Source organism: Ammospiza caudacuta, chromosome 5, assembly GCF_027887145.1.
Source record: "Ammospiza caudacuta isolate bAmmCau1 chromosome 5, bAmmCau1.pri, whole genome shotgun sequence".
NCBI lineage: Eukaryota > Metazoa > Chordata > Aves > Passeriformes > Passerellidae > Ammospiza > Ammospiza caudacuta.
This window is the reverse complement of record NC_080597.1, coordinates 7,837,319-7,851,258: the sequence shown is the minus strand read 5'-3', so window position 1 is coordinate 7,851,258 and position 13,940 is coordinate 7,837,319. Positions and strand designations below refer to the sequence as shown.

The window sequence follows — 13,940 nt, the reverse complement described above, 5'->3', positions numbered from 1 at the left end:
CCCGTCCCCTCTGGCCGCGATGGCCGCGCTCCTCCTCCTCCTCATGCAGCTGCTCGCCTGCTGCCGCCGGGGCTCGGTGGCGTCCCCTGTCCGTCTCCAGCCGTCACCCCTGCGGGTCAGCTGCCCGGGCCCTCACGGCCAAGTCTTCCAGCGGCAGGACAACGAGCACAGGGTGTCGTGCCTGTGGAACAGCACCGTGACCCTGCATTACCAGCCCGCCCCAGGAGCAGTGCTGGAGGTAGAGGAGGAGGGACAGCCGCCATCCCCACCTTGCTGCCTCTGGTACCTGAACGCGGCCTTTCTGAGGAACATCTCACGCTGGTCAGGCCGGGTGGTACTGCAGACAGAAGCTCCCTCGCCCGGGGCCTCCAGCCTTGTTACAGTGCAGTGCTCCTCTGCCTCCTGCGCTGCACCCGAGTGCTTTCACCGCAACGTCAGCGTCGAGATGGCGGAGCAGGATGTGCGGCTGTTCGTGCTTTGGCCGCAGACACGCGTTATCCAAGCGTGGCAGCCCGTGGAGCTGGGCTGGTGTGCACGTCTCAAGAGCGCTGCCTGGCAGTACCGCTTCAGCAGCCGGGGTGGTGTCCCCTCGAGCCTTCTCCTTCCCAGCAGTGAGCACCAGGACACAACATCACCTGCTGTCTATCCAACAGTTGAGTTGGAACAGACCTGTGCCACCTACTACAGCTACCGCTTGACTGTGCGCTACAGGCACCCCGGGATCCACGTTGCTTTGGTCAGTATTGAGCAGATGCCCCACATAAGCCTCAACCTCTCTCTCAAGGTGGAGCCTGACTTGGTGCATGTCCTCAGTGTCAGCTCCAAGCTCCTCAGTGTTCCTCAGCAGCCCCTCAGCTTGTCCTGGTGGCTTCAGCCCCTTACCCTGAGTATACTTGCCTACAGACTGGTGGACACACAGGCTATAGGAGGGTGGCTGTGCTCCTACAGTTCATTTACACTGCCAAGCAACTTCTGTGCCATTTCTACACCTCAGAGCCTGGATGAGATGGTGGTGGCCAGCGTTTACTTCCATGTTGAGGGAAAGAGGTTTGAGGAATTGATGGGGGAACTGCACCTGCTCAATGGTACCCTGAGCTTAACTGCTGGCAAAGAAACTCCCATACATGTCAACCTTTGTCCAGGGAAGACCAACAGCAGCACTTACGTTTTCAGGTACAACCAGGGAACATTTTACACATCTAAAGACAACAACAGCACTTTTTCCACAGATCGTCCTAACACACACACTGTGTTCTACCAATACAAGGAGCTCTCCTACTTACTCACCATAGAGTTTCTGGCCTTACAGTGGTACAAGTTCAAAATGTACCTTTATATGAATCAGAAGAGGGCTTTGATTAGGTCACTGGCAGAAAGAGACCTTGACGTCCACGTTTTCAGCAGTGCCCGTCCTTCTGTTCTGCAGAACTTTAGTTATTTAGTGTGGTTTATCCCTACCCAACATCCAATGCTACAGTGTGAGTGGACCTTCTATCTGCAGCTTTTTGGCACAAAAAAAGACCATATTGTCCAGAGTAGCACGTACACATACAATGACCACGTAAAAAATGCCACGCGTTTTGTCCGTCGCTCTGCTTTACCCTTTGATGCAGAGAAATACACGGGGTTTGTGGCAAAAGTGAACTGCACCAGCAGTGCACCTATACCGGCTCTTTTAAGTGTCAGGCTCAACAACCGTACTGCAAAAACCATAGAAGCACCAGTGGTTTGTGCGCAAAAAAATTGTAGGATAGTCAGGTGTTGGATTCAGAGACCTACTCCCAATTCCAATATCTTGTACAAGAAAAGGGCATTAGAATTTTTCCTCTTTGTCAGGTTGGACATAGAGTGCGACACTGGCATATCTATCAAGCCTCAGTGGCAAGTCTATCCTGCTACGGACACAAAATCTGACCCGGACTGGTCAAACCCAGTAGACACTTCTAACATGTTTGGTGTGAGAATGATACATTTAACTGTTGCCGCTAATAGTTTAGATTATGGGTTGTATCTGTTTTATTTCACTGCTGAGGTAATCCTAATTAGGACCTCAACAGTCCTCAAGGCCCATGATATGGTTTATGTTCAGGTTGAGAGAGCTGATCTAGTGGCAAATATCTCAGGAGGCTCAGTCCGCACAGTGAAATTTTCTGACAGATGGACTCTTGATGGTTCTGGATCCTCTGATCCTGATGCAGCGGAAGGACCAATGATATTTACTTGGTACTGCACTAAAGACTTTGCAGACTATAAAACCATGAGATTCAAATGGAAAAACAGATGCCATCCATTGCAGAAGGATTTGAGATGGGTAACATCCTCAGGTCCCATTCAAACAATACCACCAGAATACCTCCCAGGAAGCACCTTATACTACTTTCGCCTGGTGATTAAAAAGGGCAGAAGGATGGCTTATGCTGATCAAGTTATAGAAATAGATCCTGGCCCTCCACTCATTCTGGATATTAAATGCATTGAAAACTGTGGTGCCAGTTTAATTCCAACAGAGAGATTTGCCATATCTGGAAAATGCTCAAACTGTAAACCGAGCAACAAGCCACTATATTACTGGTCCCTTTTTTCAGACACCTCTAAAGAAATTGATTTTGATTGGGCTTCCAAAACATCAACGGGGAGGTCTGGGGCTTACCTGTCTATACATGCTCTGACTTTCATGAAGCCTGAATATCCAACCTACGTACTTCACTTAAGTGTAACTACCTGGGATGGTAGGTCTGCATCCTTCAGAAAACCCTTTGCAGTAAACACTCCACCTAAGGCTGGCAGGTGTAACATCAGACCCCGCTACGGGTTTGCCTTTCAGACAAAATTTGTTGTTAAGTGTAGAGGATTTTCTGACAGCCATTTACCTCTGACATATAAAGTGATAGTAGCTTCCAACGTACCCCAAACTACCACAGTAAGTTCTGTGGTGGAAAACACATTTGGCACAATTCTGTACTTTGGTTCTGAGCCTAAAACTCCTCCATCTTTTCTCCCACTTGGAATGCCCTCTCGTTGGTACCGTGTGATACTTCATGTTCAAGTCCGTGATGCGTTCAGGGCATTTACCCAGGTGAGTTTACGTGCCTATGTGAGGAAGCCACACAGCACTCAATCCCTTGTACGTATGTTTCATGACCTGCTGGATTCAGCAAGCCATTTAAGCGTGTCCACATCTGCTCAGCAGCTCAGCGATCGTCTTAGAGGTGGTTATTTGATTTATCTTGCGGCCTCACTCTTAAACTATGTTAAAACCACACCAATTGTCCAGCTCCCCCAGGCTCACCTTCGGGAAACTGTGGTTAAAGCAGCCTTGAATATTTCAGTAAATAGCATCATGGAAATCAACCAAGTAGTGGCTGTTATTTCTGAAATCACAGAGTCAATTGAGAAAATGAATGTTAGGTCACAAGACCTTGCCATTGGGAAACTGACAGAAGTAACGGGAATTCTGAAGAGACAGAGGAGTCAGATCAATTGGTCTGAGGGAGCAGAAATTCAGACCAGTGGAATACTAAGATGCTTGGCCAATGTCCTAAGAGCTGATCTTCTGCATCTCAAGAATGTCAGTGCAAATGGAATTCAACATGTTTTCTCCATCATGGAAGGTGTAACAGAGATAGTTTTCTGGGGAAAAGTCCCTCAAGAAATAGAAACTCTAATAGAAACAGGACACTGGAATATCACTGTGAAGAAAAATGAAGCCTGGAACATTACAAATTGTTTGCCTGAAATAGATACCTGCCACAATTGTTTTTATCCAATTATAAGAAAAGGAAACGTTTCAGGAGTGGCGCCGGACACTGTGTTTTCCACTGCTGTTTTTGATTTTGATGAGAGCCCCTTCCCATGGTTAGGTTACACATCAGATATTATATCAATGGTCATGGGGTTTAAAATGGCAGAGACTAAGACTGATGGGGATCTAATTCCATTCATGCCTGAAAGATCAGACATTTTTCTTGCCAGGAAAGGTGGAGTTGCAACTTTTAATTTACTAATGGGACCCGATAAAACACAAACTTACACAACTGGAGGATTTCTTTTTGAGATCAATGAAACTGCCACGAGTGTGTACTTCCAGATCAAGACAAAATTAAAAGTTACTTTCAAGGTGCTGATATTTACAGGTACCAATCTTAGTGACGCTCAGCCCGTGGCCTCATTTATTGCTTTTCACAACAGGAAAACAATTGCAAGTGAAAATGAGACAATCATTGATGACTGCAGCGTTAAAGGTCCCTATATAGTCTGTCTCCCAAAGTCCCTGCTGGAAAACATCATGCAGAAAAGTGGTGCAGGTGCTCAGAACATCACTGTTATCTTGGAGACACACTATATCTTAAGGTACCCAAACCAGAAAATGGTGAGCATATACATTTTTAATGACCAGTGCCTATTTCTGAATGGGATTGAAAGTGAGTGGAGCCAAGAGACATGCGTGATTGGTCCCCTGACCAACTGGGAGCAGGTGCACTGTATCTGTGTCTCCACACGATACCGCAGGAGTGTGTCAGCCCTTGCAGCACCCAGCATCAGCTTCCTGGCAGCCAAAGTAATAGTTCTTCCCAACACAATAGATCTGGGGAGAAACCTGATAGCAGACATACCTAAAAACCCACTGACCCTCGTAACACTGCTCTGTATTTTTATCATCTTCTTGCTTTTGTGCTGCTGGGCTATAAGAAAAGACAGGACTGAGAGGCAGATCAAGTACATTATTGTTCTGCCAGACAATGAGGCCTCTGATGATGGGAGCTTTTTGGTCACTCTGTACACAGGCAGTCGCTGTAATGCTGGGACCAAAGCAGAGGTTTTCCTGCAGCTCATCGGCCAGTACGGCAGGAGTAAATTCCGTTGTTTGTGGCACCGGCCTTCTCCAGCTTTCCAACGGGGAAACATTGATTGCTTTCTGATAACTACTAAAAAAAAATTGGGAGATATTAGTTCCTTCAAGATCAGGCTCAATAATGAGGGCAAATCTTCAACCTGGTTCTTAAGCAGAGCTGAAGTTGAGGACATGTCCACCAGGAAGGTCTGGTTCTTCCTGTGCAGAAAATGGCTTTCCCTTGACAAGAACCATCCCTCACGAGCCTTGAAATTTTCTGTCACAGACCCCCAGACACCTCTACCCAAAGCTGACTATTTCCTTATTCATTTTAACAGGAGACTGACAGAGTACCATCTGTGGATCTCAATTTTTGCTCCTGTTAATGCTGGGGCTTTCACCAGGTTCCAAAGGTTGTGTACATTTTTAGCAGTGCTGTTATTCACCATGCTTGTTAACATTATGTTCTTTAATGCTGAAAAGGATGACGAAGCTCCAATATACCTGAGGTATGTGAGATCAATAGCAGTAGGAATTGAATGTGCTTTGCTTACCCTCCCTGTGGAAATGTTAATAATTGTCTTATTTAAGTATTCCCAGAAGGATCCTCCTCCTGTTGTGACTAAGATGTACCCAAAGGTAGATTCTAGGTACTGGAATAATTGCATAATATCTGAAAAAGATGCAAATGTAATTGACACACAGGAGGAGACGACACCTGAGAGTTCCCCTGAGATGGGTAATAAGTCCCAGAAGCCAGGTTCCAATATCCTAGAAGGGAGCATCTTGTCCAAAGTAAGGAGACTAAGCACGACCATCAGGCGGCTCCGCAAGATCCCGGAGAGTGAACCCTTGCTGTGTTGGTGGTGTGTCCCTGTGGCCTGGGTCCTGGTTCTGACCATAACCGTGCTCTCATCCTTCTTCATCGTGCTCTATGGCTTGTCCTATGGCTACCAGACTTCCCGGGAGTGGCTCATAGCGTCTGGAACCTCCTTTCTTCAGAACGTGTTTTTCAATTCAATTCTGAAAACCTTAATTTTCACAGCTATAAGCACAATTCGCCCAAGATACTGTGAAGATATCAGATGGGTAACTCGGGAAAAGCATGTGGAGTTTAACTCACCTGAAGAAACTCAGAGCACAGGTCCTCGAAAAAACTCGGAAGATACCGGACAGGCAACTCAGGAAAACCCTGTGGAAACTAACTCAGCTGAAGAAACTCAGAGCACAGTTCATCCAAGATACTCTGAAGATACCACAATGGAAACTCAGGAAAAGCCTGTAGAGATTAACACAGCTGAAGAAACTGAGAAAGATACCTGAAACTTGCTGATGTCAGAGGCACCAAGCAATATCAGCATTTGGAAGCTGATGAACGAAAACTTGCTGAGAAGGGCAAAAATTAAAATAAATGCACTTATTTTCATGAAAGTTTTCATCCATCACCTTGTCTTTTTATCACTGCTATTGAATTTCCCACTGCATATTCCACTGAGAATGCCAACAGTTTCCACTACAGCCAGTCCCTGAATAGAAGCTGCTTTCAAAATACTTCTCCCACCCAAGTTCTGTGGCTAAGCATGACCTCGCTTCTCGTGCACTATCAACTCTGCCCAGCTCGCAGAGGTGATGCCCGTGTTGAGCATGGCTCTCACCTCTGGCTGAGCACATACTGATGTAAGAGCAAAAAAAGAAAAAAAAAATACCCCGAGGGCTGGAAACACCGGCGTGTCCGTCCCGGGACCGGGAACGCCTGGGTGTCCATCCCGAGAGCTGGGGACACACTGGGAACGGCTGGGTGTCCATCCCGAGAGCTGGGGACACACTGGGAACGGCTGGGTGTCCGTCCTGAGGGCTGGGGACACACTGGGTACGCCTGGGTATCCATCCCGAGAGCTGGGGACACGCGGGAACGCCGGGGTGTCCATCCTGAGGGCTAGGGATACGCGGGAGCGCCTGGGTGTCCATCCCCCGGGCTGGGGACAGAGGGGAACGCCTGGGTGTCCATCCCGAGGGCTGGGGACACGCGGGAACGCCGGGGTGTCCATCCTGAGGGCTGGGGACACGCGGGAACGCCGGGGTGTCCATCCCGAGGGCTGGGGACACGCGGGAACGCCTGGGTGTCCATCCCGAGAGCTGGGGACACGCGGGAACGCCGGGGTGTCCATCCCGAGGGCTGGGGACAGAGGGGAACGCCGGGGTGTCCGTCCTGAGGGCTGGGGACACGCGGGAACGCCGGGGTGTCCATCCCGAGGGCTGGGGACAGAGGGGAACGCCGGGTGGTCCATCCCGAGGGCTGGGGACAGAGAGGAACGCCGGGGTGTCCATCCCGAGGGCTGGGGACAGAGGGGAACGCCAGGGTGTCCGTCCTGAGGGCTGGGGACACGCTGGGAACGCCAGGATGTCCCCAAAGCCGGAGCAGGGCATGAGGGAAGGCGGGAGGCGTTCGCGGGCGCACAGCGCCCCCTGCCGGCCGCCTGGCGCCCCCTGTGAGGGAGCGGGGAAAGGAAACCGGGAACCGGACACGAGAGCGGGAACGGGGAAAAGGGGTAGCCCCGGTAACTGGGTGGAAAGTGAGCGCTGGAGGGAACTGGAGCCAGCGGGAAACAAGAATCGGGAGGGAAACAGGAGCTCGAGATGGAGCGGGAAATGGGGGCTTGAGGAACCGGGAATGGGGAGCAAAGGGAGCTGAGGAGGGACCGAGGAATGGGAGACGGGGCGAAAGGAATTGGGAGCTCCGCGTAGGGGTGGAAATGGGGACCTAGGGACAGCCTGAGGGAGCTGGGAACCGGGAATTGTGGGGCAAAGGGGGACCGGGCGGAGAACGGGATCCGGGCGGGGGAACCGGGAGTGGGGGACTGCTGACGGGGAGACACTCACAGTTCCCGAGCTAGAAGTCGCTGTCTTCCAGCTCCAGGCACCTTTGAGCCTAAGAAGTGGATCTGTGCATTAGCAGGTAGTAAGGATATAGAACTATATTCTTACAACTGAAGTGGCATGCTTTATGTAAACAAAATTTAAGACCTTCATGCTTCTGGGTGCCATACCAGAAATATTTTCCACGTGCCTTAACTTCCCGTGTTACAATAAAAGCATTAGTGATACCTCGTCTCACTTTGTGTCCTGCTTCAAACACAGTCTGTTATCTCTACGAATATGACAAGGTTTTGTCAAGAGCCACATGAAGGCTCCCTTGAAAGTTTTATTCTGCCCAGATGCAGCAGTCTGAGGTTGTTCAGACCAAAGATGGTTTTTGTTTGAGGAGAGTTGTAGGAAACTACTTGGATTCTGCTGATAAAGGCACTTGTAACAGAGATGTGCTCCCCAGGCTGGTTGAGATACCAAGCTCTCTAGCCTGTGCATCACCTTTGCACTGATCTGTTGACTAAATCAGTGTTTTTACTACTACAAAAATCACTACACCAAAAAAGGTGTTACAAGCCCCAAAATTCCCAATAGGCAAAACCTGAGATTTGGATTAAGAAAGGAGCAGATTATCTATGTGGTTGCAATGGTTTGGGCTTGTTTATTCTTCAGTCCAGGCCTGGAAAAATCAAGGAGTGGCAAGTGGTTTTTGCTCCTTTTGTCAGAGCCTGGTGAAGACGTCCTCACCTGCTCTGTTTTCTTTTTTGCTGCCCATCTAACACCTGAACCATGCTGCCTCCCTTGAAGTCTGCTTTTAACTGCAGGCCATAATAACTTTGCACTACATTTTCTCCCCCAGCTGTTTGTTCATTTTGTCATAATTTTCCCAACATGAGTGAAGTAATTACTCATTAACCATGCTTGGAGTCATGTGTATGTGCAGAAGAGAAGCACACATTTAAATGTGGCATGAAACATCAGAGTGTTTTTAAGCCTTCTCTTCCTAGACCTTTGAAAAACTTTGAAAAACATGGGCAACGTACAATTTCTGTCAAGACCCCATCAGCTTTGCTGCTTAATTAGCTCTACTCTGAGCCCACACTTTCTTTTTGGACCTCAGTGAAATCCTGGTCAGACCTGTCTGTGTGTACTGGACAGACGGAGATCTAAAGCCAAAGAAAAGTTTATTAAATATCTGTGACATGAGGATGCTGCCAATTCTTAGTGAATTTTGAGCTGCTTGGGTAAAAGGTCAGAACTGTGAAAATGTTATGTGTCTGCCTTCCTAACATGGGACCCAGGAGGAGCAGTCCACTCTGGTTTTAGTGAATTCTAGGATCCACACATCTCCAGCCATGATTACATTTGTCATATGAGAAAAAGCCATTTTTCTTCTGTTTTACCTGTGATGAACAGAGAAGTAAATTTGTCCAAAAGAACTTCTGGAAGGAAAGAGCATAAATATAGACCCTCTGGAGAACAGACTGTGCAGGGTACAGAGCATGCACAAAAGGAATGGCCTGGCACTCAGTGATAAGATAGGTCGTCAGTTGTCTAAGAACAATATTTCTCTGTGTCCTACAGAAAACCGTAGTTCTTGTATATGTGCCTTGATACCTGTTTGATGTATCAGGTATTGAAAGAAGTGCAGCTTCAGTACCTGCATGGTTTTTGGGCAAAGTAATCCAAGTACTAGTTGGGAAGCCAAGTCTTTTGACAGGGGCAAACAGAGTAACCTGAAAACATTGCTAAAAATTCAGGAAGTCTTGTGCCTGCCTGGATTCACCTTGTTCCATATTGCTGCTTGGCTAGAAGACAGGAATTTGACACAGGTGTATGTCAGGAGGTTTGGAAGCTGCTAACTCCTGACTAAAAGTCTTCATAACCTCCACTGTAAACTGAAACCAATGAAGGTTTGGTTGGTGTGAAGGTGTGAAACAAGGAACTCTGCAAATGTTTTTGACAATTCCCAGCAAATGTCTGGGAAAAGAACTTTTGAAGGGTTGGGTGCCAGAGGATCTCTCTGCTGCTTTTCTGTGCTCACTGTTCACACCAGATGGGATAACAAACCTTGAGGAGCATGTCCCAGAGGAAATGAGCATGGCTGCAGAAGGTGTGCTGGGCCATGTACATGCAGAAGTTTTAGGCAGGGACATGCCTATCTTTATTCCCAGGCTTTCTTTCACTCCTCTGGTAGTTTTGTTTGCTTTTCCTTCTGGATAGTTTTGTTGGTGGTTTCTTTTGGGTTTTTTTTTGCTTCATTCTGCAGTTCCCAACTCGAGCTCAGTCCTAACAAACTGAGAGCTGCAGTCACACTTCATTGGAAGAAATTCCCTTTCCCAGGTATGTTAATGCTGAACATCTTCCTGGTCACAGGAGAAATTTGGCACCAGCTCCACAGCATGGACATTGTCACATGCAACACCATGTCGTGGGGCTGAGTCTTTCCTTATAGTCCCAACTTTGCTTTCTGTAGGGAGATGAATCACTGGAGCTCTATTTATTCCTTTTAGGATTATGTCCAATGGCAGTGACTTATTTCCTGAAATACTGTGTTAGCCTCTCCTCCTGTATTTCCACAAAATCTTGGTGTTCCTATTTTTAGACTCTGTTGGAAAGTATTGCACTAAGTTTAGGTTGTGCTTAACCAAGCTGATACTTTCAGTGGTACCTGTGTGGCCATGCACTTAACTTTTTTTTAAGGACAACTTAAAAAGTAATGGTGATCACTTATATATTAATAGAGCAACTTTCTCTTCCCCACTATGGCTGTTAATGTAACAAATTTCTAATAAGGAGCTGCAGTGTGGAAGGGAGACAAAATGAGTTCAGAACAGAGGGTTACTATTGCTGTAGGTTGATTTTTTATCATGGTTGAACCAGAAGGAGATTTAATGAAATCTGACCTCAGGTCTGTTTTTTCCATTTTGGCAAAGAATAACTGTTCTGTGATCCAGAACTGATGATCACTTCAGCAACACTTCATGTTTGGATCTCTTGTGTAATGGATAGATGATGCCTTGTGCAGCCTTCCTGTGTGAACCTTTACCTTCTCACCTAATTTAAGATTCTTACTAAATGCTGCCTAATTTAGAGTAGGCATCTCTGAGTAAGGGGCACTTGGGCTTAGTTTTTGTTGAGTGTTGGTTTCTCAGCTTTGTGAAATCCTGGATCTTAGGTATAGAGGCCTTTATACCTAAGGAAGGGGTTTGATTTGCCTGTCTGTGTTACTCCTCTGTCCCTACAACTGTTCAGAAGACACACTGGCTTTCACATCTGTGACCACCTAGACTGTTTATCCTGCTGCTCTGTGTCCCATGGCTAGAAGGAAGCCTGCAGGGATCTCTGTTCCTTCCAAGCAGAGAAAGCCAGCACAACTCCCCAGCCTGGGGGAAAAGGGTGCTGCAACAAATCAAGGTTTAATTCAATCAAGTGATCTTTGGGAGAGGGAGTAAGGATGAAAGTTCTGATTGTTCACACCTTGTGAAATTGCAGTTCTGGGCTAATTCATGCTGAACCCAAGGTAAGTCACCTCAAAGGAAGAGCAGGGAGGCAGCCACAGGTGACCTGAACATGCCTTCAGGGCTGTAGCATGAAGGAACAGGAGGAAGAAAGTTGTTCACCTGGGGATTAACTAGCAAGTCAGAAGGTTCTACTGTTTTATCTACTGCCTGATCAATTAAGCAGCAGATTTTCTGAAGAAGGCAAAGTTGCTGGTGCTGAAGTGTGTTTAAAAATCTGTCACACCAAACACTGACACATGCCAGGGTATGGACTGCCCTTCTACTAGAGAGCATTCCTACATGTAGAAAATCGAGTTGTGGATATTTTAATAGATTATTGTCATCAACAGTGAATTCTGCAGGAAAATCCTGGCAGGTAAAAGAAACAAGGGTTTCATAGAAGAGGATTAAGGGTGTGTCAGTGTTGGTTTTATCTGACAGCCTCTCAAATCAAAGTCTGCATCTGTTTAAAGGTACTTTGTTTCTTCTATGGTTTCTCTAGTTTATCAGTGACTCAGAAATACAGGAGTCTCCTGTGGAGTATTAAGAGGGGCTTATCCTATGCATTGTAAATACTTGTGCTAATGAGGTTTGAAGCAAAGAAAATCAGATTACTTATCTGTGCTACTGCCACTGACCCTGACAATTTAAGGGTGATTTATGATTTCTGGCATGCCTTTCAGGCCTCTGAGCAGTGTGTTCCAACCCGAATTGCCCTTAAATCTTTAGGAGTCTCCAGAGAACTGGACTGAGAGCCATTTCCCCATGTCTTTATCAGGTATCAGTTGCAGAGAAACACTCCTTCAGCACTACCCAACCTGTGCCTTTCTTTTACTGCAGTCATTTCCTTACTATGGCACTGAAATCTGTGAGCTTCACCTTTTGCCAGGATATGTGAGCCAACCTCACACACATCCTGCAGCACTCTAGGCTTGACCTAGCATGTGGAGCATGTTAGTTCAGTAGCTTTTGTAGAGCTTGTTGGTTCAGTGGTTACCCAAGCATGTGGATATCTGTGTTCTTTCCAGAAGAGCTGGGCATGTGTGTCAGGTATAGAAGTGTTAAAATACCTTGTGGCTTCCAGTCAGAGTGGAAAGTGCTCAGGCAGAATTCAGTTCTAGACAAGCTGTTGTCAAAGACCTGTCAGCCAGACAGACTTGTGATGTGATACTGGGAAATGCTGCTGCTTCAGAACATTCCAAGGTGAAAAAACCCCATAGTGGTAGCACCTGGTGATGGTTTGTCTGCTTGTGACCACAAATTTGTCTGTCATTACTAAGAAGGGACATTTTCCTCAAGAGGTCCTTTATCCTGCTGCTGGTTTGCTAGAGAGAAATGAGTTCTCACTCTGCTTCACATGTCTGGAGGGCAGACAAACACCTGGCACACCGTCACATCCTGCTAGGATGGCATGTAGTGCCAAACCAATGAGCTGACCAATGTGATAAACCTTTGTCTGGCTCAGCTGGGTTTATGGCATAAAGCCATGGTTATTCAAAGCAAATGAACTTTTTGGAAGCCACTCTTTGTGAGAAAGTGCATCTCAGGACTTGTCTGCCTGGCAATTTAGACTAAAGGTGTGAAGCACATGCATGAACTTGACATAAAATATCTTTCTTCAGAAGGAAATGTCTTTACTTTGTTGTACAGCAAACTTTACTTTTGAATGTGAGCATTTAACTCTGAACTCTGTGCATTCATTGACCTCAGCTTTGATTAGGAACCTTAACTTTCCCAAATGCTGATGTGTAGACATGCTCTCAGGACAAATGATGTTCCCAGTGAAATAAAACTTGGTACAGCTGCTACCAGTGACTTGTAAGCTGGGAATAAGATGGAAAGCATCATAAATTCATCTGTGCCTTGCAAGCAGGATCATATGCTTTTCAACTGGCATAGCCAAAAATGTGTTTGCACATAGATATCATTCCTTCCCAGTGGTAGGCATTGAACAGATTCTGTTCTACATGCCATGGTCTGTGAGAGAGCAGGTGTTTCTATATCTAATGTGCTTCAGCTCTCAACCCAGGGCTGTTATTTTAACTTGGGATCAGGACACATTCATTCCAAAGTCTATGACCCTCACTGCCATAAATACTTCTTTTTTTGTTGTTGTGGTTCTTGGTGTTTTGCACAATTTTAAAGAAAAAATCAGCATTATAGTCTTCTCAATTTGATTCAAACGACTTTCCATACTCTACTTCTTTGAGGTTAATGATTTCTCCTTTTTAAGGGAGACTGATTACAGAAATGCAGGGTTCAAAAAGCAGACTTCTTAACTGAGTTAGCTCATAGTGTGAAGAATCTGAATTACAATATACAGGGAGAAGAAATGGGTAGCATGTACATGTCATACAACTAACTGACAAATCTGAAAGCACTTGAGTTAATTAAATGCTCTCCATCATCCCTGTGAGGTAGGGAAAGCACATCATATCCAAGGGTCATATAATTTGTGAAAAAATAGCTTCCTAAGGTGTTCTCAAGGTGAATTTATTTATAAATCCAGTGTCCAGCCCCATTTGTGTTACATCTGAAGAACTCTGTGCTACTGAAATGCCAGGAATGGCTGTGGAAAGGCTGGTGGTAAAGGAGTGATGAGCTAAGGGAAATTATTTCCAAAATTAGGTTTCAGGGTTTAACAGGCTAGGACTTTCTGAATTGGATGCCTGTCATGAAGCCTCTGAGGATCTCCCTGTTCTTCTGGAGCATTAGATGACAAGTAGTCCCAGCTCTGCTTC

At 46.4% G+C, this 13,940-nt stretch overlaps 1 protein-coding gene across 1 annotated transcript; it reads left to right on the top strand.

Annotated features, from left to right (window-relative positions):
- Positions 1 to 19: 19 nt before the first annotated feature.
- Positions 20 to 13,918, top strand: PKDREJ (polycystin family receptor for egg jelly). The gene is given in 7 exon segments (XM_058805215.1): positions 20 to 5,975; positions 6,143 to 6,206; positions 6,208 to 6,310; positions 6,313 to 6,457; positions 6,886 to 7,404; positions 9,753 to 9,823; positions 13,850 to 13,918. Coding segments are annotated over 7 exon segments (6,927 nt in total).
- The last annotated feature ends 22 nt before the right edge of the window (positions 13,919 to 13,940 follow it).